The sequence below is a fragment of the Nomascus leucogenys genome, chromosome 17 (assembly GCF_006542625.1).
Source record: "Nomascus leucogenys isolate Asia chromosome 17, Asia_NLE_v1, whole genome shotgun sequence".
Taxonomy (NCBI): Eukaryota; Metazoa; Chordata; class Mammalia; order Primates; family Hylobatidae; genus Nomascus; species Nomascus leucogenys.
The window spans coordinates 81852388-81874423 of NC_044397.1; the positions used below are offsets into that span (position 1 = coordinate 81852388).

Here is a 22036-nt window from a genome sequence, read left to right on the forward strand (position 1 = left end):
AACAGAATCTGAGCAAAGAACCTGAGTGACACTGGGAAGTGTGGGGACTTCTTTGTTTTTGTTTTTCATTTTGTTGTGCACTGTGGAGTCAGAAAGGGATGTATTGTTAGATGTATGTTTATGAAATCTGGGCTATCTCCTCTCTACCAGTTTATTATTTTCCCTTCTGAAAACAGAACACACACACTAAAAAAGAATACAAAACAAAACAAAACAAAAAAAAACCCCAGAAAATAGAAAACAACAATTTGGATGAATATTACAATAAATTAAAAGTTTCCAGATATGAGAGAATACATATCATGTATACTCATATATACTTACATAAAATTTTGAAATAGGCAGAATTAATCTATGGTATTAGAAGTCTGCAAGGGGGAGGGGGGCAGTGACTACCAGAAGCAGGTACTGGTGGGGCTCCTGGGGCCCTGATGTGTTCTAGTTCTGGATCTGGATGTGTGTGTTCACCTTGTGAAAATTCACTGAGATTTATGCTCAAGATTTGGGCACTTTTCCTTGCGTGTTAAAATAAAGATCAAGAATGAAAAAGAAGCTGGGTACAGTAGCTCATGCCTGTAATCCTAGCACTTTGGGAGGCCAATGCAGCAGATCACTTGAGGTCAGGAGTTCAAAACCAGCCTGGCCAACATGGTGAAACCCCATCTCTACTGAAAATACAAAAATTAGCCAAGCGTGATGGTGCACGCCTATAATCCCAGCTACTCAGGAGGCTGAGGCACAAGAATCGCTTGAACCCCGGAGGCAGAGGTTGCAGTGAGCCAAGATGGCTCCACTGCACTCCAGCCTGGGTGACACAGCTCCTTTGCAGAGCAAGACTCTGTCTCCAAAAAAAAGAAAAAAAGAAAAACTCTCCCCCAAATAGTGTGGTAGAATGGGCACACTCTTTTTTTGGTTTATCACCACCCCTGCCTCTTTGCCCCAAATCAGATCATAAACCACAAAGTCAGGGACTGGCTCATAATAGGTACTGAGTGTTATTGGTAGAATTTAATACTCAGGATAGTCTCTTGTGAATGGTTTAGAGAGATTTGTCCACTGGTTCTTAAAATGGTTTTAAATACTTCATATTTTAGAGTGTGTAGTGAAGGAGGTATATATTTCTGATGTCCTTCCACTGTGATTTGGAAACATTTGCCAAGGCAAGAAGCCCACTTGCTTCTCTCTTGCTGCTTAGCTATTCCTAAACCGTTAATAACCTTATGGGTTAAACTTAACCAACAGTTTGACAAAATGTTTTTTGTTTTTCTATTTTTCATTAGGAGATGGCACATAAGTTCCCTTTGGAAACTTGTGGCCTTTTTCCCCACTGTGCCTGTCTCAAAGGAAAATGTGTGTGGGTGGTGGTGGTGCGGGGTGGGGGAGGGGAGGATTATGTGTGTTGCGGGTTTACTGCTTGTGCTGGGGCTTCCCTCAGAAGTTTAGAGCTAGTAATGCTGAGTAGAAGAGATGGGTGTTGCTTTGCTAAAAGATGTGTCATATAGACTGATTCCTTTTCCCACCCCTGCCGCTTTTCAACTTTCAGAGCACTAGACAAACTGAATGGATTTCAGTTAGAGAATTTCACCTTGAAAGTAGCCTATATCCCTGATGAAATGGCTGCCCAGCAAAACCCCTTGCAGCAGCCCCGAGGTCGCCGGGGGCTTGGGCAGAGGGGCTCCTCAAGGCAGGGGTCTCCAGGATCCCTGTCCAAGCAGAAACCATGTGATTTGCCTCTGCGCCTGCTGGTTCCCACCCAATTTGTTGGAGCCATCATAGGAAAAGAAGGTGCTACCATTCGGAACATCACCAAACAGACCCAGTCTAAGTGAGTATGCTGAGTGTGTGGTGGGTGTTCATGAGAATTCCCCTTGGAATCTTAGTAACAGTGTGTCGTTCTGGTACTTGGTGCCCTTCTGAACACAGCCATGAGGCCTCCTTGTACAGTACTTGGGAATGTGTATAAAAATCTTGCAATATCTTGGTGTTCATTTCATATAAATCTGGAGCTAATCCTCCGTCTCAAAGGGAACGTCAGATTTTCACACATGAATGGAAAACAAATGATACCTAATCTTCTTCTGGTTGGGGAGGCTCTGGAAGACAGAAAGGCAGCTTCTAGGTTGTTCTCTGTCCCACCCCTTACCCCCCACCTGCCCTCATTGCTTTTGAAAGTAATTTTCTGGGTCCAGTCCATTTTATTTGTGGCTTCCATACAGAGATGGTTTTTCAGTCTTGCCTTACTGGAATAAAGAATTGCTCATCTTATTTGTCCAAATGTTTCCTGTGATTAAGCCATGTAATTAGAATGGCTTTTTCTTCTGGATATTTTTTGATGGTTTTAATTGGTGGGGTTTAAGGGATTGGAATATTCCCATTCAAATGTTGGAGCTAATTATCAGGAGCAGAAAGCAGGAACTATTTGTTTTTATTTACTACTGTAGCTCCAGGGCCAAGGCCAGGGCCCTGCTACATAGAAGGAACTTTTATTTGTCAAATGACTAAAATGACTATATGTGAATTATGTTTGAAGCCTTTCATGTGTGTCTAAGATAATTCTCAATTCTCATGCATTATATGTTGTTTTGCTTTAGAAACCATATTGTTGTACAGTATGTGGATATTTTTTGACCCAAAGAAGCTTGGTGACAAACTCTTCCCCTCATACTTAGCTCTGTAATGTGCTACAAGGCACATCTCTGAGCCTGTTACTACCGTATTCCCTGAAGAACCTGTGAGTGTGCTGGGAAGAAGAAGTTGTATCCAAAAATACCATTGTGCAAGCCTTGGGCCAGCTACAGAAATGACAAGATTATTTTGCCTTTTAAATTTAGAAAGGAGAATTCTTTTTTTTAATGTGATCCAAGGAAATAAGCTTAATCTTTCTCTAAAAGTTAGAACTACACTGCTGTGTATACTTTATGTGTTTGTTCCAGCAGGCCTAAGAGGACATGCATATTCATCATAGGCACCATGCCTGCATTGGACTAGCTGACCCATTTCTCATGCAGAACCAAAAAGAACTGCACTGAGTGGTGGTCCGTACCCACCTGCTCCCTGCAGTGGCATCTGATCCTGCCTTCCCCTGCTTTGAAGCAGGAGATGTTGGGTGCTGGTTACCTGAATGCAAGATTAATCGCCCTGACCTCATCACGTAGGAGTGGGAAAGACAACTGGACCATAACCTAGTCAGTCGGCCTGGCTTTAATCTTAAAATTTAAGGGCTTCTTGCTTCCCTTGATCCACCGTTACCTGCAGAAATTCATTATATGGCTTCCCTTCCTTGTCATGTAGCAGATTAGAATTGTTCCTTTTCGAGCTACTCATTTCCCTGTCAGATGAAAGAGCTGTGACTTAAATTGAACTGTTTGTTTTACTTAAGGCAGGAAGATGGGGATAGGGGAAGGGAAGCAATTTTTGTTATATCCGATGATTCATTTGCAGAGCTCTGCCAGTGGATTTAATTAACTCTTGACATTGAAATTAGTCATTATCAGAACCTCTGTTTCTGGAATGGTCTCAGAGGGCCAGTCTAATCTCCAAAGCCCCATTCCCTTCTCTCAAGGGATCGGAGCTTAGTAATCCTTAGCACAGTGAAAGGGTGAAAATAAACTGCAAAGAGGGATGCTAATGTGTTGCTGGAAGACAAGCATCCCTGAAAGTGACTGGGGATTGAAACAGCAGCTGGGAAGATGACTCCTAAGATTGGGACTGTTATCTAAGACACTATTTTTTTATTAGTTATTTTTAGGTAGCCCTTAATTTGTTTCATGCCCTTATTTTTAGTTTTATCTTTTACTCTTGAGGTAAATCTTCAGATTTCAACCAAACATTTAGGGAAATGAAAGCCAAATCTTGATTTTATTGGCATGATCAAGTGGTCATTCTCATGGCCATGAGTTATTTAGCTCTTTAAGTGTTTGAGTGGCCAAAGGAACTCAACAAATACTTAATTTTCCCAAAAACACATATTTTTGAATAGCTAATTTTTTTCTTGTACTTTTTAAATAATGGCAGGCTTATTTATGTTTAATTCAAAATGTATAAATATGTAAATTAAAAAGTTACCATTCATCTCACCTGGGTAGCTATTGGTAAGTTGGGGATATATCTCTATAGGATTTGTTGCCTGTATCTACTAACTTGTGACTTTAAAAAAGAAACCATGTCATGATGTGAATTGCATTATTTCACTTAAGGACTTTTTACTATGTTGGTACCTGTAATTTTACCACATTTTCAAAAACATCTGTATGATAGGAATATACTGTTATTTAACCATCTCTTCCTGCATTTAACCATCTCTTCCTGCAATTAGATAATTCTAATTTTCTATCTGTTAGAAACGGAACTTTACCATGCCAGTGGTTCTCAACCACAAATGATCATCTCTCTGCCCCAACCCCCGTAGACATTTGGCAATGTCTGGAGACATTTTTGGCTGTTAGAGTTGAGAGAGAGGCATGCTACTGGCATCTAGTAGGTAGAGGCCAGGGATGTTAGTAAATTTCCTACAATGCACAAGACACCCCACCCACAGCAAAGAATCTGGCCCAAAAAGTCAGTAGTGCCAAGGGTAAGAAACATCACTCTTGGCCCATGTATGAGACTATATCTGTAGATGTTACCAGGAGTAGATGTTACAAGAAGTACCATTCTTGAGTCACAAGGTGCTCAGCATTTTGCTGACCAGTTTTGCTCTATACTCCTACTAAAAGTGTTGAGTGTGCCTTGTTACCGATCATCTTGCCCATATTTAATTTTTCCTATCTCAATTTTTGCAAGTCTAGAAGAAAATGACATTCTTTTAACTGGCAGACATATAATTACTAGTGAAATTAAACATCATTTTGAGTTTATTGGCCACTTGCTTTTCTTGAAGTAGAATTGCCATCTGTCCAGGTTCCATTCCTATCACTGTTCGTTGCAGACTTTCCTCTATCAAGGAGGCAAAATGTGGGAAGAACCTTGCAAAGGGGAAGCAGATTGGTGAAATCTGCTCATCCAATGAATGAAGAATGATGTACTGTGCAGAATAAGCAGTTCAACTTGGCTTATGGGATTCCAACTCGTCTCTTGGCATGCCCTCCAGTTCCTATTTGTTTTAGAGCAGATTGAATCCAGGCTCTTTGTCATGAGACATTTGTTCTGTGGCATCTGAAAGGAAGCTGTAAGCACAAACAGCTTGGGTAGAATGAAAAGATGTCCCTGCTTGGTTGGATTGAGGAATGAGAAAGGGAGTGTTCCTAGAATTAAAATTTGCCTCTTAAGGCATTAATGTTGACAGCTTATTGAAAGTTTATGCTCTTGAGGGAAGTGAGTCATCTGCTTTGCCCTGAAGCCCTATGACTTTGCAGTTGGTAATTACAGACTCCACTGTGAATACACGCTTACTGCTCTCGTTTTCCTCGCTGCTTGTGCCCACTATCAGAATCGATGTCCACCGTAAAGAAAATGCAGGGGCTGCTGAGAAGTCGATTACTATCCTCTCTACTCCTGAAGGCACCTCTGCGGCTTGTAAGTCTATTCTGGAGATTATGCATAAGGAAGCTCAAGATATAAAATTGTGAGTAAAGAAGATTGTCCTGTGAAAGAGGTTGATATTTGTGCTCTTGTATTTTTGATATCTCTGACACAATTCTTGGGAATTGCCAACAAACAAAGGGAAATGATATCCTGATGAGCTACAGTGGTTGGCACTGTTGATTTGGTCGTGAAGTGTATGTCTTTTAATATTTAAATATTTTCATTCACATTTGAACATAGACGAGTGGTGATAACGGGGAAGAGAAGTGCAGCTATAGAAGAAGGCAACTTGGGGAACCTAGGACCAGGAGGTATCCTGGATTAACCCAAGACAGGAGCCCCAAATCTTGACTCATCCTTTACTCAGAGCTCACTGGAGCTCTGTTCTTGTCCTCTGCCTGGCCCCATCTTGGAGCAACAGGGAGTGTGGAGGTGGGGAAGTGCCTAAGTCTCTTCTAAGGCAAACTAGAGATTTATCTGGGTAACGCAGGTGGGAACTCTAACTATTTCTTCCACAGGAACTTTGAGTGAAAGTTGGGTTCTGTACCACGTTTAGTGTACAGAACAGCACTGCACTGGAAGTAGAATCCAGAGTAAGGCACTGGAGTTAATGTGGGGACCTCATTACCAACCTTAATTTGTAGAGAACTTTAAATATGTTGTAGTAATATTATATGTGGGTACCATATTATAAGAATGTAATTATTAAAGTAAAAATTCTTTAAAAAGAATTATTTTAGTATAGAGAAAAATAGGCCCGGTGCGGCGGCTCATGCCTGTAATCCCAGCACTTTGGGAGGCTGAGGCAGGTGGATCATGAGGTCAAGAGATCAAGACCATCCTGGCCAACATGGTGTAACCCCATCTCTACTAAAAATACAAGAATTAGCTGGGCGTGGTGGCACGTGCCTGTAGTCCCAGCCACTTGGGAGGCTGAGGCAGGAGAATGGCTTGAACCCGGGAGGCGGAGGTTGCAGTGAGCCGAGATCCCACTACTGCACTCCAGCCTGGTTCCAGAGGGAGACTGTCTCAAAAAAAAGAAAAAAAGGAAAAGCCCACCATCTGTTAACCGCAATGACATTTTAAACAGTTTTATATATATATGACTGGGAAATTCAGAAAGCTACAAAATGAAAAGTGAAAGCTCCCCTTCCTGTTCTTATGCCCTTCCTCCAAAGTGTAACCACTGTTGTTTCTTCTGTTTCCTTCTATAAATTATGCACATATCTCCAGGTATATATTTGTACTGGATGGTACTGTTTTTTATTTGTACATTGTGTTTTGGTAGTAGGGGTTTAGGAATATGGTTTTGAGTAAGAGACTCCATCACTGAAGATACTTCCTGAAGTGAATAAAATAAGAACTATTTTAGAAGTTAACTTCTGTATTTTTTTTCCCCTTCTATTCATGCATTGCTAGAATGCTGGCCAATTGTCAGCAAGTTTTAAGCTGTACCTAACACAGTGCTTCCCAGATGGTAGGTAGGAAGTAAATGTTTAATGAGTGAATATTATCTTTTTACCCAAGAATAGGTTTACTTATCCTAATTTTATGACCACTTTTCTATTTACAGCACAGAAGAGATCCCCTTGAAGATTTTAGCTCATAATAACTTTGTTGGCCGTCTTATTGGTAAAGAAGGAAGAAATCTTAAAAAAATTGAGCAAGACACAGACACTAAAATCACGATATCTCCGTGAGTGCCCCTTTGCTTTTGAATAAGAAAACTTTCCAACACTGTAAGCTGCATGTTGTGTATTGGGCTTCGCTTCCCACTTTACAGCTGCTTCAGCTAGCCTGTGCTGGCACAGGCTTACACCTGGTTACACCTGGTTACACCTGGCTTACACCTGGTTTCTCGAATACAGCTTGCTGCCTGTTAGGTTTCTGACCCGTATTGAAAGCATTATCTGCTTCTGGCAGGAGGAACCAAATGCTTTATGTTCATGTTTTCTAAATGCAATCTTAACTATGTTTTATGACATTTATTCCCAAAGTTGGACTATGTAACCCAGTTTATTATCCATTGTCGTGTAATGCATTATCCCAACATTTGACAGCTTAACACAATGTGAACATTAATTGCTCAGCTAGTTTTTGTGGGTTAGGAATGCAGGAGCAGCTTAGCTGGGTGGTTCTGGCTTGGGGTCTCACAATGCTGCTGACAAGTTGATGCTGGCTGTTGGCAGAAGGCCTCGGTTCCTCCTACATGGGCTTCTCCGCAGAGCTGCTTGAGTGTTCTCAAGACATGGCAGCTGACAAGATGGAAACTGCAATGTCTTTTATGACATAGTCTCAGAAGTTATACTCTATCATTTTTCTAATGTTGTTTACACAAGTCAGCCCTATTCGGTATGTATGTGTGGGACTACAGATAACTGGGTGACGGGAATCACCTTGGAGGCAGGCTACCACGCTTAGAATTGTGGATGCTCTGAAATTACATGGAAAGGTTTTTCTGAGGGTGGCCATTCTTAGTTACAATCAGAGTACTCAAAAATGTGGGAAAAGATTGATGAACTGAGGAAGAGTGGTAGGGGAAAGACTGCACAGTGTCTGTGTACAAGGAGTTTTCAAAGGAGGTAGTAAGGAAGCAGGAAACTTCTGTTTGGTGGTAAAGAAAGGGGGAAAAAAACCCCACAAACTGGTAAATACAATAAGTAATACTACTTTGTCTTAAATTTACCCCCAGAAAGGGGAGAGTTTTAAAAGAAAAAAATCTTAAAAGTTATTCTAGAAGCAGCTATTTTTAAAACTGTAATACAAAATGCTTGGCAGGGCCAGGTTGAGACTGAATTAGAATTATAGACTTCTTTTTAAAGTAGCCTAAGAGAAATAGTCTTCATTATATAAATGTTTACATTTTTAGCAAGTTTGAGGAAAATATTAAGGAATAACTTCCCATTCATCTGGCTCAAGGTTAGCCTGTGACATTTTACTAGTAGTGAAAATGAGAACTTCAGGAAGATGAAGGAGATTTGTACCAATAATCCGTATCCTCTCAATTTATGTACTTAGTTCTGTTTTCCATGGCACATGTCTCCCATTGCTTTTCCTCTCAAGGCTGTTGACCAGCATAGGCTTAAGTGTTTTCAGGTATGATTTTCAGTGGCTTTTGAAGGTTCAGCAGGACCTAGGTCCCGCAGGGAGTTTCTGAATATTGCTGCCACTATCTAACGTTTTTGTTATCTAAATGGCCATCGGTGAACCATTTTAAATTTTAGTCAAGATGGATTGGCTTCCTTCCTTCCTTCCCTCCCTCCCTCCCTCCTTCCTTCCTTCCTTCCTTTCTTTCTTTCTTTCTTTCTTCTTTCTTTCTTTCCCTCTGTGGCCCAGGCTGCAATCTACTCAGCTCGCTGCTGCCCGCGCCGCGGACTGCCTGGGACTGCTGCCGCACGCCACCGCTGCCTGCTTTTTCTCGTTTGGCTGCTGGCGCGCGGTCGCCATGTTGGCCACGCTGCTCACCAGCTCCTGACGCCGAGTGCTCTGCCCGCCTCAGCCTCCCGAGCCCCTGCCCGGCCACCGCCCCGTCTGGGACGTGGGGAGCGCCTCTGCCCGGCCGCCCCATCCGGGAAGAAGTGAGGAGCGCCTCTGCCCGGCCGCCCCGTCTGGGAAGAGGTGAGGGGTGCCTCTGCCCGGCCGCCCCGTCTGGGAAGAGGTGAGGGGTACCTCTGCCCGGCCGCCCCGTCTGGGAAGTGAGGAGCACCTCTGCCCGGCCGCCCCATCCGGGAAGAAGTGAGGAGCGCCTCTGCCCGGCCGCCCCGTCTGGGAAGAGGTGAGGGGTGCCTCTGCCCGGCCGCCCCGTCTGGGAAGAGGTGAGGGGTACCTCTGCCCGGCCGCCCCGTCTGGGAAGTGAGGAGCACCTCTGCCCGGCCGCCCCGTCTGGGAAGTGAGGAGTGCCTCCGCCCGGCCGCCCCGTCCGGGAAGAAGTGAGGAGCGCCTCTGCCCGGCCGCCCCGTCCGGGAAGAAGTGAGGAGCGCCTCTGCCCGGCCGCCCCGTCCGGGAAGAAGTGAGGAGCGCCTCTGCCCGGCTGCCCCGTCTGGGAGCTGAGGAGAACCTCTGCCCAGCCACCCATCGTCTGGGAGGTGAGGAGCGCCTCTGCCCGGCCACCCACCGTCTGGGAAGTGAGGAGCGCCTCTGCCCGGCCACCCACCGTCTGGGAAGTGAGGAGCGCCTCTGCCCGGCCACCCACCGTCTGGGAAGTGAGGAGCGCCTCTGCCCGGCCACCCACCGTCTGGGAAGTGAGGAGCGCCTCTGCCCGGCCACCCACCGTCTGGGAAGTGAGGAGCGCCTCTGCCCGGCCACCCACCGTCTGGGAAGAAGTGAGGAGCGCCCCTGCCCGGCCGCCCCATCCGGAAAGAAGTGAGGAGCGCCTCTGCCCGGCCGCCCCGTCCGGGAAGAAGTGAGGAGCGCCTCTGCCCGGCCGCCCCGTCCGGGAAGAAGTGAGGAGCGCCTCTGCCCGGCCGCCCCGTCCGGGAAGAAGTGAGGAGCGCCTCTGCCCGGCCGCCCCGTCCGGGAAGAAGTGAGGAGCGCCTCTGCCCGGCCGCCCCGTCTGGGAAGTGAGGAGCGCCTCTGCCCGGCCACCCACCGTCTGGGAAGTGAGGAGCGCCTCTGCCCGGCCACCCACCGTCTGGGAAGTGAGGAGCGCCTCTGCCCGGCCACCCACTGTCTGGGAAGTGAGGAGCGCCTCTGCCCGGCCACCCCGTCTGGGATGTGAGGAGCGCCTCTGCCCGGCCACCCATCGTCTGGGAAGTGAGGAGCGCCTCTGCCCGGCCACCCACCGTCTGGGAAGTGAGGAGCGCCTCTGCCCGGCCGCCCCGTCAGGGAAGTGAGGAGCGCCTCTGCCCGGCCACCCACCGTCTGGGAAGTGAGGAGCGCCTCTGCCCGGCCACCTCATCTGTGAAATGAGGAGCGCCTCTGCCCAGCCACCTATCGTCTGGGAGGTGAGGAGCGCCTCTGCCCGGCCGCCCCGTCCAGGAAGAAGTGAGGAGCGCCTCTGCCCGGCCGCCCCGTCCGGGAAGAAGTGAGGAGCGCCTCTGCCCGGCCGCCCCGTCCGGGAAGAAGTGAGGAGCGCCTCTGCCCGGCTGCCCCGTCTGGGAAGTGAGGAGCGCCTCTGCCCGGCCGCCCCGTCCGGGAAGAAGTGAGGAGCGCCTCTGCCCGGCCGCCCCATCCGGGAAGAAGTGAGGAGCGCCTCTGCCCGGCCGCCCTGTCTGGGAAGTGAGGAGCGCCTCTGCCCGGCCGCCCCGTCTGGGAAGTGAGGAGCGCCTCTGCCCGGCCACCCACCGTCTGGGAAGTGAGGAGCGCCTCTGCCCGGCCACCCACCGTCTGGGAAGTGAGGAGCGCCTCTGCCCGGCCACCCACCGTCTGGGAAGTGAGGAGCGCCTCTGCCCGGCCACCCCGTCTGGGAAGTGAGGAGCGCCTCTGCCCGGCCACCTATCGTCTGGGAGGTGAGGAGCGCCTCTGCCCGGCCGCCCCGTCCGGGAAGAAATGAGGAGCGCCTCTGCCCGGCCGCCCCGTCCGGGAAGAAGTGAGGAGCGCCTCTGCCCGGCCGCCCCATCCGGGAAGAAGTGAGGAGCGCCTCTGCCCGGCCGCCCCGTCTGGGAAGTGAGGAGCGCCTCTGCCCGGCCGCCCCGTGTCTGGGAAGAAGTGAGGAGCGCCTCTGCCCGGCCGCTCCGTCTGGGAGGTCTACAATGGAGGCCAGAAGCAATGTGGGGGCTGGACGTGGTGGCTCACGCCTGTGGTCCCGGCACTCTGGGGGGCGAGGCGGGTTGATCACTTCGGGCTAGGAGTTCGAGACCAGTCTGGCCAACTTGGCAAAACATGAAAAATACAACAGACAAACCAACCAACCAACTCAGTGACAACAAAACAGGTCTACCCTGGAGTCATACTCTAATTTTTTCTATTTTCCTCCCTTTCTGATCCTTTATCCCACTTTCTTTTTCTTCCTCTTCCTTCTCCCTCTTCTTTGTCAAATAGAGGATTGAATTACTATCACTGATCCACATAAAGTCCCTCTCTACCTTATTTTAACTCCCACCCCCCATTTCTATTCCCCGACTTCCCATGTGTAACCTTCCTAATATGTTTGATATGCAAAAAAAATAAAAATAAAAAAAAAAAACAAAAAACAAATCACAGATACCACTTCACACCCATTGGGATGGCTACTATTTTAAAAACCACAGGAAATAACAAGTGTTGGCAAAGATGTGGAGAAACTGGAAATGTGCAGCTGTGAGACATGACTATCATAGCAGTATGATCTATAGTAACAAAAACTGTAAATAACCTAAATGTCTGTCAATCTAACAGATAATTTCATTGTGGAATATCATATAATGGAATACTAACTATACAAAAGAGAAAACTATGAATGAACTATACAGCTTTATGTGTATCAACATGAGTGAGTCTCAAAAACATGTTAAGCCATTGAAAAAGCAAGCAAGTCATTGAAGGATACATACCTTCAATATACATGCCTTTGGTATAACACCACTAGTATAATAACAGCATATAAAGTTCAACAACATATAAAACTAAATACACAGTCTAGGAATATATATATATATATATGTGTGTATGTGTGTGTGTGTGTAATAAAACTATACATAAAAGCAAAAAAAAAAAAAAAAAAAAAAAAAAAAGATGGATTGATATTCTTCCAGCCTACTTCAATCTAAATTCTAAAAAAACTGGTAAAAAACTAAGTTTAGACACATGAATTCTGGCTTGTGTTTTTGGAATATTTCCATGCTTTCTCCTTGCTTGGTGACCCAGAAAATGCAATTGCACGAGAATGCCAATTATGCCTAGAATTGGTTAATACAGACTAGGAACATACTTATGAAAGGTTATGTACTTAGGGTATTTGGTTTCCTCAAAAACTATACATCTTTCCAGTCATTTTTCAATTCTCTGTTCAATTGTGAAAATAGTTCAACTCTAAGCGGTTGAGAAGTAAGCTTTATTTAAAATATGGACTTGATTGAACTATATGTACCCAGTAATCTTTAGTTGAGGAAATAGGAGGGCAAGTATTTTCTTCTCTCTTGCAGCTTTACAGTTTTGGATTTACGTCTTTTGGGGCTTACTCATTTCCCATCATGTTTCACCACTCACTTTTACATATTACCAGGCTCCACAGTTTGTTTTTAATTGCCATCTGTGGCTGAATTATTAGCTGTCTTCCTCCAATTTTCATTCTTTTTCTTTCCCTTCTTTTTCATTCTGCAGATTGCAGGAATTGACGCTGTATAATCCAGAACGCACCATTACAGTTAAAGGCAGTGTTGAGACATGTGCCAAAGCTGAGGAGGAGATCATGAAGAAAATCAGGGAGTCTTATGAAAATGATATTGCTTCTATGAATGTTAGTTTTGTTATGAAGGGCATGTCTTTAACAAATAGTTAAAACAGTGTTTCTAACTGCATTAATATTGAATTCTTTTGTGGCATTATCACTAGCAGTAGTTCTAGTTGATTTTTAGCACCTCAACAAGTACCCTGGGATAGTAGGGAAGATACTGACTTTGACATTAAGCTTTGCTGTCTCTGTGACTTTAGCAAATTATTTAGTATTTGAGCCTTAGCTTCCTTCTCTCTGAAGTAAGGCTAGTGTCTACCTACAAAGGTTAATATAGTACCTCTCTTGCAATGTTAATTTGAGAGGGTTTAATATAGAAGAAATGTTACATGAACTGGATTTGAATCACAGCTGAGCCATTTATGAGCTGCAACTCTATTCTCTTAGATGATTTACTCAGTCTCTCTGAGCCTCAGTTTACTCATCTGTAAAATGGGACTACTGCCTACCTTGCATTCTTATTAGGATTACAATAGATATAATGCATATAAAAGTTAATGTTAAGATTACAGGTTTAAAACTTGGTTACCCATATAAACCTTGGAGATACAAGAATTTCAATTGATAAAACAGTCTGTGTTGTGCATCTGAGGCTATTAAAGCAAATTGCTGACATTCCTTAATCAGTGAAATGGTGCTGAAAATGGAACACTTCAAAAGCCTGTCTTAAATTTTAAAGTAAATGGCTTTAAAAAATAATTTTTTTTCAATTGGGCCAGTCATCTGAAACACAAAACCTGAGACGAGGGAAATGTGCAAATACTGTGTTTGTGAGAAGAGCCTAGAATGCTAGCCATTTTACACCCCACATGACTTCTTGCCAACCTGCTTCAAATGTTCTGGAATCAATTGGGATTAAATCTAACCCCCTTAGGCCTTTTAAAAAGATTTTTAAGTACGCTCAAATCTCCCTTCCACCGTCTACATTACATCCTCAACCCTTACAAAATTAAACAAATTAAAATCCCCTTTCTGGCTCCTATATCCATTCTAATGATAGGTTTACTTGCAGTAGTTACATGGGGATGGGTCCTGATTTCCAGAGGGCTCAACTTTGAGGCCTCTAGACCCATGGTTGCTAAGTTTTACCCCACGACTAAAGATCTCTTAATAGCTGGTTTGCTTTTCAATGAACCAATCTTACTTGATTACCTCTTCACCTCTGATACATGACTTTTAGTCTATATTTAGTTTGCCCACAGCATGCAGAATACAGTTTTGTCTTAAGTCCTGTGGGCTAGTCATAAGGGAAAGAAAAGCTTCCCTTGAGATATCTTAATGCAGCTGTGGACCAAGGAGGGGGCAAACAAGCACACAGATTTTAAAATACCAAGGGATATAAACAGATGTAAACAATGTACTCAAGTAAAGTCCCATGGAACATCTGCTTTGAGTTATACGATCATTTATTTATTAGACAAGAGATCAGTTTGAATATTGTCACTTAAAAATGCTCACTTTCCCTTGATTCTTTTAATTGTCAAATTAAGGGGCCTTTTTACTGTTGCAGCTTCAAGCACATTTAATTCCTGGATTAAACCTGAACGCCTTGGGTCTGTTCCCACCCACTTCAGGGATGCCACCTCCCACCTCAGGGCCCCCTTCAGCCATGACTCCTCCCTACCCGCAGTTTGAGGTAAGATAACTGGCCTTGGCTTTCTTTGTGATTGGGCAAAATCTTAATGTAAACCTGGTCCCCGCGTGATCATCTGTTTAGATGCCATCATATGCTCTCCAGTTCTTGCTGATGGAGCCTTCTTATTTGGACCTTTGTGGAGTAGACATGGGATTATTTTTCAGTTTTTGGATAGCAGTATTGTCAACATGTGTTTTCAAACATCACAAGAAAAGTTTGGGAGTTTGAGGTGGCAGGGGAAGAAACTTAGTAATTGTTTTTCTTATTTAAAAAAATGTTTTTTCTTTTTTCTTTTTTTTTATTCTAAGTTCTGGGATACATGTGCAGAATGTGCAGGTTTGTTACATAGGTATACATGTGCCATGGTGGTTATTTAAAATTTTTTGGAAACACAGTCCCACTCTTTCGCCCAGGCTGGAATGCAGTGGTACAATCTTGACTCATTGCAACCTTCACCTCCCAGGTTCAAATGATTCTCATGCCTCAGTCTCCTGAGTAACTGGGATTACAGGTGTGTGCCACACCACACCCGGCTACTTTTTTTGTATTTTTAGTAGAGACAGGGTTTCGCCATGTTGTTCAGGCTGATCTCAAACTCCTGGCCTCCAGTGGTCTGCCTGCCTCGGCCTCTCAAAGTGCTGGGGTTACAGGCGTGAGCTATTACCTGGCCAGTAATTATTAAATACTAAAGGAAAAGATTTTTTAAAGGCTTCTTTCATCTTTGTCACCTGAAGTCAATGGCTTTGAAAGGTCAGGAGTGACTATGTGTGTTTTCCATGTTGAGTGTACATTTTTAAGCCAAAGAGATAAGATAGTTTTGTGCACAATTACATTGTGTGTGCGTGTGCATACATTAAGCAGATGTTTATTTTGTAAAGAGGTAGGTTATATAAGAAATAAAGCTTAGGCCAAGTGCCATGGCTCACACCTGTAATCCCAGCACTTTGGGAGGCCGAGGCGGGAGGATCACCCGAGGTCAGGAGTTCAAGACCAGCCTGGCCAACATGGTGAAACCCCATCTCTACTAAAAATACAAAAAATGAGCCGGAGTGGTGGCAGGTGCTTGTAATCCCAGCTACTTGGGAGGCTGAGGCAGGAGAATCGCTTGAACCTGGGAGGCAGAGGTTGTAGTGAGCCGAGATTGTGCCATTGCACTCTAGCCTGGGCGACAGAGTGAAACTCCGTCTGGAAAAAAAAAAAAAAATTTATACTTGCTTTTTAAGAATAGCAGTTTCCTTGAGGTCAGAAATAGGAGACTAGTGATGGTATGAAAATAATCGCAGCACAGCAGACACCTGATGGAATAAATTATTTTGAAAGTAGTTAATAATTCAGTTGCATTATCGATAATTGGAGGTATTCATGTGACATTTTAGGATCTTCATGAATTTGTTTTGACATCTCTCCCTTTTTGTTTGGCTCTCTTACTTAATATTTTGAGTGATACCTCTTACACCAATTTAGGGAAATGTCCAGGTGGGAATAGGTCGGGGATTCCATTGTATTACTACCTAGAATAAATATGTAGAGTAAAATGACATTGAAATTGTACAGAAAATACAGATGGCTCAGGTTGTCCCCCTTTTATCCCTTTAAAAATGAAAATTTCCTTTTCCCGTCCTTGAACCCACCAAACTGATAGGGGTTCTAAGCAGTTGCCCTCTTGCCGTATGTGTTTCTGCCTTTACTGTCAGCAGCATCTTGTCTCCCCGGCAATTCACCTGCCATTTCTAGTATGTTTTGGCCTGGAAATCATGTAACAGATAGAAAGATAGCCATCACAATTTCAGCTACAGGAGAAATGTGCATAGATTCATTACGCGCCCCCTGAAGTGGCTGGCATGTTTGTACCTTGATGCTAAAGGGGACTGGTGGAAAGAACCCTGGAGTCAGAGCGCAGGTCTGGCCCACTGCCTCTGACACAATTTTGTGTCACTGAAGGTCAGACTCCTTGGGTCCGGATTTGTTTTCTCACCTGTATAATAAAAAAAAAACCTGAACTATAAGAATTTTGTCTAAAGACTTTAAGGTCACACATTTCTAGTTTCTATAGAATTAAATAATATGAAAGGTTTAAGGAGGAATAGGGGAGAATAAGCCTAAAATAGGAATCTGAGAGTACATCTAGGGACTTAACTTTGAACATGTCCACTAGTTTATGTGTGTGTCATAGGATTGGTTTAGGGCAGGTGTGTCCCCAACACTTCTGTATAAAATGACACTTACTAAAAGGTACAATGAGCTGATCATGTGAAGTAACTCCGTGCTAGGAAAGCTCGCATCTAACCCACATTTCTGCTGGTTCCCCTAAATTAGCTTTCTCTCTGGGTGGGTTGCTTAACCTCTCTGTTTCATTCTCAGTTTGTAAACTGAGGTGTCCCTTTAACTCTTTTTTTCTCTCCATACTGGTGACATGTTCCAATCAACAAAGCTTTTCACATTACAAGTGGTCACAGAATAGAACATTCTTGGACATCAGTCTTTTACACTTACATGGATGCTTCAGTAGCCAAAATTCCTAAAGTGAACTTGTAGGTAACTATTTTTAAAATATATAGATAAGACTGCATATTCTTTGGATTTAGTCATTTTTCTGACTTAAGGTATAGTTCTGTGTATCAGGTTCCTATGTTAGAAAAATTAAGAATGCTTTGAGAGAAGTGAGATTATATTAAGAACTTATATTTCTCCAGCACTTCTACAGTCTTAAATGTCTGAATGACTTAAATCAGTGGCAGTTTTGTTTTAAGAATGGCAGGAGGAGGTCAGCGATGTTTACTTAAATAAAAGTTGAGCCAAGAGTAAATGTAAGGAAGATGTCACTGGAATAGGTCATCTTGCTTCTCCTGTCATTTAAGCTAAATCAAATAGGTGCAATTAGAAGGAGCAAATGAGAACAGAAGTTGCAGAAGCTGCCAACAGTAAAAACACTGCCACAGGGCAAGAGCTGCAAACATGTAACAGTCTGGTGGTTTCAAGGACAGGCAAAGGAAATTCACATTCTTAAAAGGAATACAACATGGACAGTCTTAACAATCTGTGTTCTTTGCAGAATCCCAGTGGATATTTTATTCTACGTGTATTCCAGGCAGTGATACAATGGAGTTCTCAACTTTATAACTGAATATTTTCCTAAATCATTTACCCAAATCATATATTTCCCTAAATCATATATTACTGCTTTTATTTCTTATTTTACATTCATTGACAATCTGTAAAGTTCAGCATTAATTATTCCCTGCCTTAAGGGGAAAAAAAAAATGTTTTTCCCATAATTATAATTACCCCAGACAATTTGAATTAAAATCCCCGGGGGTAGGGGTAAGGCAAAGGTATCAATTTTGAAAGCTCCCTAGATGACTCCAACGTGTAGCCAAGGCTAACAACAACTGTTTAATTAGTTAAGAACTTATGTTCCACTTAAATAAATAAAAATCTCAGTGGGAGCAGGTGGAAGCTCAGAAATGTGTAGTTTCATAAAGGTCATCAGGAGTTTTTTGCTACCCGTTTATTGTCAGGAACTGTTCTTTTCAAGAGATGGGGACTCACTATGTTGCCCAGGCTGGACTTGAACTCCTGGGTGCAAGTGATCCTCCCACCTCCGACTCCCAAGTAGCTAGGACTACAGGCACACACTATCACGTCCAGCTAAGAACTTCTGTTCTACAAAGAATGTTTACTAGTCTTTGGAGGGGCGCTTCAATGTTGAAAAGAACATTTTCTATCAGTACCAATTGCAAGGGAGAAAAAGTTCAGGATAAGCACAAATACATACTAGTTGTGTATATCCCTTTTTCTACCTTGTTCTATGCTTTGAAGAGTGAAAAAAACTCACCTCTTTCTCTCTGGACCACCTGCCATCCCAACTCGTAGGAAATATCATGCCAAAAACCTCTGTGGGATGTTGCCATATGTCTGTTTTTACCCTTCTAACTCTATTTTGGCATACTACATGTATCAGGATTAGGTTTGGGTATGTATTGTTACAAGAAGAAAAAAATGGCTTAAATTAGTTTTCCTTTTTCATGAGAAGAGTTCAAGGGTAGACAATCCAAGGCTGGAAGTGGTTCCACCATATCCTTCAGGACTGGTGCTTCTATCTGCCTTGTGTGCCATTCTCTGGCCCAGGATAACTGCTCAAGCTCCAACTGTTGGGTCTGTTTCCAGCCAACAAGAAGGATAAAGGATTGCTGGGTGTGGTGACAGACACCTGTAGTCCCAGGTACTGAGGAGGCTGAGGTGGGAGGATTGCTTGAGCCCAGGAATCTCAGTCCAGCCTGGGCAACATGGTGTGAGACCTCATTTCAAACTGAAAAAAGGATAAAGGATCAAAATTGGCAGCATCCTTATTTAAGGACACTGCCTGAGGATAGCTTTTCATACTTCTGTTTGCCTCATGTTGGCCAGAACATACCACTGGCTGTGTCTAGCTGCAAGAGAAGCTGGGAGACAATCCCTATGTGGGGGCAGCAATGTGCCCATTAAACACAGGGTCTGTTACTAAAAGGAAAATACATGTTGGAGACAGCTATTTGTCTGCTTCACTGGATTTGGCACTATTGCCTGTTAAAGGAGCCTCCCAGAGCCTGGGAGAGAGGAAGCAAGCTTTTAAGTTCTCTCAAAAAGCAGAATCTAAATTCTGGAGGAGAAAATTCCATATTCCAGATTCTCATTCCTGTGGTTATTTTCATCTAAATAAAGAGAAAACACCATTATTCAGAAAATCAGATTGTCCCTGGATACAATTAGTGTAAATTCCACTTTCAAACAGCTGTCAGGCTATCTTCTGGCTTAATGTTCAGGGGAACAATTCTTTAACAAGTGTTGTTTGAGTATATAACTTCAAGTTGCAGGGGGTGGGGGGTGGTTGCAAGTACTCAGTTGGAATAGCTTTGCCTTCACTATTTTTAGACTTTGTTCTTTTTCTAAACCCAAATCACTAATACTTAACTATTTTGTGTACCTAGTGGTCACCACTTTTTGAAATACAAATAAACTATTGTTTTTAAAGGCAGTAAATTTCCCAAAGCTTTACCAGTTTCTTTGCTTATCATTGCTTTTTTTTTTTTTTTCTTTTGGAGACAGAGTCTTGCTCTGTCACCCAGGGTGGAATGTGGTGGCGCAATCTCGGTTCACTGCAAACTCCACATCCTGGGTTCAAGGGATTCTCGTACCTCAGCCTCCTGAGTAGGTGGGATTAGAAGCGCGCAGCACCATGCCTGGTTAATTTTTGTATTTTTAGTAGAGACAGCGTTTTACCATGTTTGCCAGGCTGGTCTCGAATTCCTGACCTCAAGTGATCCGCCCACCTCGGCCTCCCAAAGTGCTGGGATTACAGATGTGAGCCACTGCAGCCGGCCTATTCTTTAGCAAGAAAAGTGAAGCCAAAAAGAAGCAATGATAACGACCAGGCGTTGCGATGAGCCGAGGAGGTGGAGGTTGCAATGAGCCGAGATCGTGCCACTGCACTCCTGCCTGGGTGGCTAAGCAAGACTCTGTCTCCAAAAAAAAAAAAAAAAAAAACAAACAAAAAAAAAACAACATACAATTTTATGTTTGTGAGGGTCTATGATATTAAAAAAAACAAAACAAAAAACAAAACTGGGTTAGAAAGTTAAAGATCAACAGGCATTTTGCTCTGAGCACTTTTAAACTGTTCCTGAACTGCATTGTGGTATCTATACTTGCTGATGAGAAGCTTGCTGTTCCTTTGAAGCTATCACAGATTACGCACTAAGATCACGTTTATCCTTGATGTCTTGTAGTAGGTTAACAGTGAACTTCTGCTTTTATTTTAAATGTATATTGCCTGTCAAGAAGTAGGTTTCGATGGCTAAATGTTTCAAAGAATCTGTTTTTTTTTTTAATATATAATACTTCCTTTTTCTTTTAGAATTGTTTCATTTCTCTACTCATGTTTTCTCATTCCTGCTTTGTAGCATGAAAGTAGAAATGATGCATCTCTTCTTTGGATAAATCCCTTGGCTCTATTCCATTCTAGAACTTTGCCTACTAATTCCCCCACAATATTCTCTTCTTCCCAGAACCTGCCAGGTTGAGTCTCCCCAGAGCCAAAGAGTTGGTTCTTCCAACAGACAAAAAGTCTCTAGTTCCTGCCTAGCAGCTGGCTCATGCAGTACTTAACTGGCAAACTTCGAGTTTATAAATGACAGGAAACGCGCCTTTCAGAAATGCTCAAACAGTAGGGAAGAAGGAATTGGCAGCTAGTGAAGCAGAGCAAGAGCTGGAATTGGCATAGTGCGTGTCGCCTTAGCTGGATGGTCTTGGCAGCATGCAGTGGGGTTGGCAGAAGTAATCCCAAGGGCTGCTGCCTTCAGTTTTGATAGCCTCGTCTTCTCAGAAGTCTCCAAAATGATAGTGTAACCTTAAAATGGCTAGCTTTCTGCTTATGAAAGAGGCAAGAGAGATGAGCACTTTTTTAGGCTTAAGGTACTCTAAGAAACAAAGGGCCAGGCGCAGTGGCTTATGCCTGTAATCCCAGCACTTTGGGAGGCCAAGGTGAGAGGATTGCTTGAGATCAGGCTGGGCAACATAGGGAGACTGTCTCTACCAAAAAAAAAAAAAAAAAAAAAACTTTTTTAGATTAGCTAGGGGTGGTGGCCTTTGCCTATCCCAGCTACTTGGGAGGCTAAAGTAGGAAGATCACCTGAGCCCAGGGAGGTCAAGGCTGCAGTGATCTGTGATTGAGCCACTGCACTCTAGCCTGGGTGACAGAGTGAGATCCTGTCCAAAAAAAAAAAAAATTGAGTTGGAAGGATTTTTTAAAATCAGATGACTGTTTCAGGGAGTCTCTTAGTCTTCCTACATAAGATTTCTCATGGTGGGTGCAACTCTTTTGTTGGTAAACAGTTTCTAAGTTAGTAACTCACTGTGCACATTTATTATCTCTGAGAATCCTTGGTTATCTAGTTATGGCAAAAAACTTTCTTTGCCTTTTTTTTTTTTAACGTTAAAGACTTCAATATTTTGTTCAGGTCATGGAGTTGAGTAAACTTAGTTTCAGTTCCAGACCAAAATCCATTTAAAAAAAAAAAAAAAAACCCAGGAGTATCTATTTTACAAGCCAAAGGGAAACCCTGGCATCCTTCCAGGTTCCTGGAGGCTGATCGTGTTGGCTGGCATGCATGTCTCCATGCCTTTGTGATGTCTTAGATTTTGTCCCCCACAAAGTAAATACACTTAACCTTACTGTTTGCTCATACTTGTATGTCTTCACGATAGATGATTAGGAATTACTCATTGGCAGACTTCACCAGTTATGCAAACTTTCAGTTGAGCAGCTTTGTTCTTCTGTTATTTCAAGCCATAGTTTAGAGTCTACCAAGAAGTCCAAAGGAAGTTTTGCCGATAGGCATCTGGCAGAAATCCATTGGGAAGCAGCTTATGTCCTGTGAACATCCTTCAGTCCCAAAGAATGTATCCAAGAAAAGGTTCAGACAACGCAACTAGACCTTAACTTAAATGGAAGGAACATGTAACAAGACTGG

The 22036-nt window shown here is 43.6% G+C and overlaps 1 protein-coding gene across 2 annotated transcripts in view; it reads left to right on the top strand.

Moving 5' to 3' along the window:
• The window catches only part of IGF2BP3 (insulin like growth factor 2 mRNA binding protein 3), a 159974-nt gene that overhangs the window by 119672 nt on the left and 18266 nt on the right, over positions 1-22036 (top strand). Inside the window, exons 6-10 of one of the 2 annotated variants that reach the window (XM_030796215.1) lie at positions 1544-1825; positions 5429-5563; positions 7097-7219; positions 12763-12898; positions 14403-14528. In XM_030796215.1, coding sequence (XP_030652075.1) covers positions 1544-1825; positions 5429-5563; positions 7097-7219; positions 12763-12898; positions 14403-14528 — 802 coding nt within the window. The remainder of the gene's footprint in view (positions 1-1543; positions 1826-5428; positions 5564-7096; positions 7220-12762; positions 12899-14402; positions 14529-22036) is intronic. The other variant, XM_030796216.1, reaches the window with a different exon arrangement.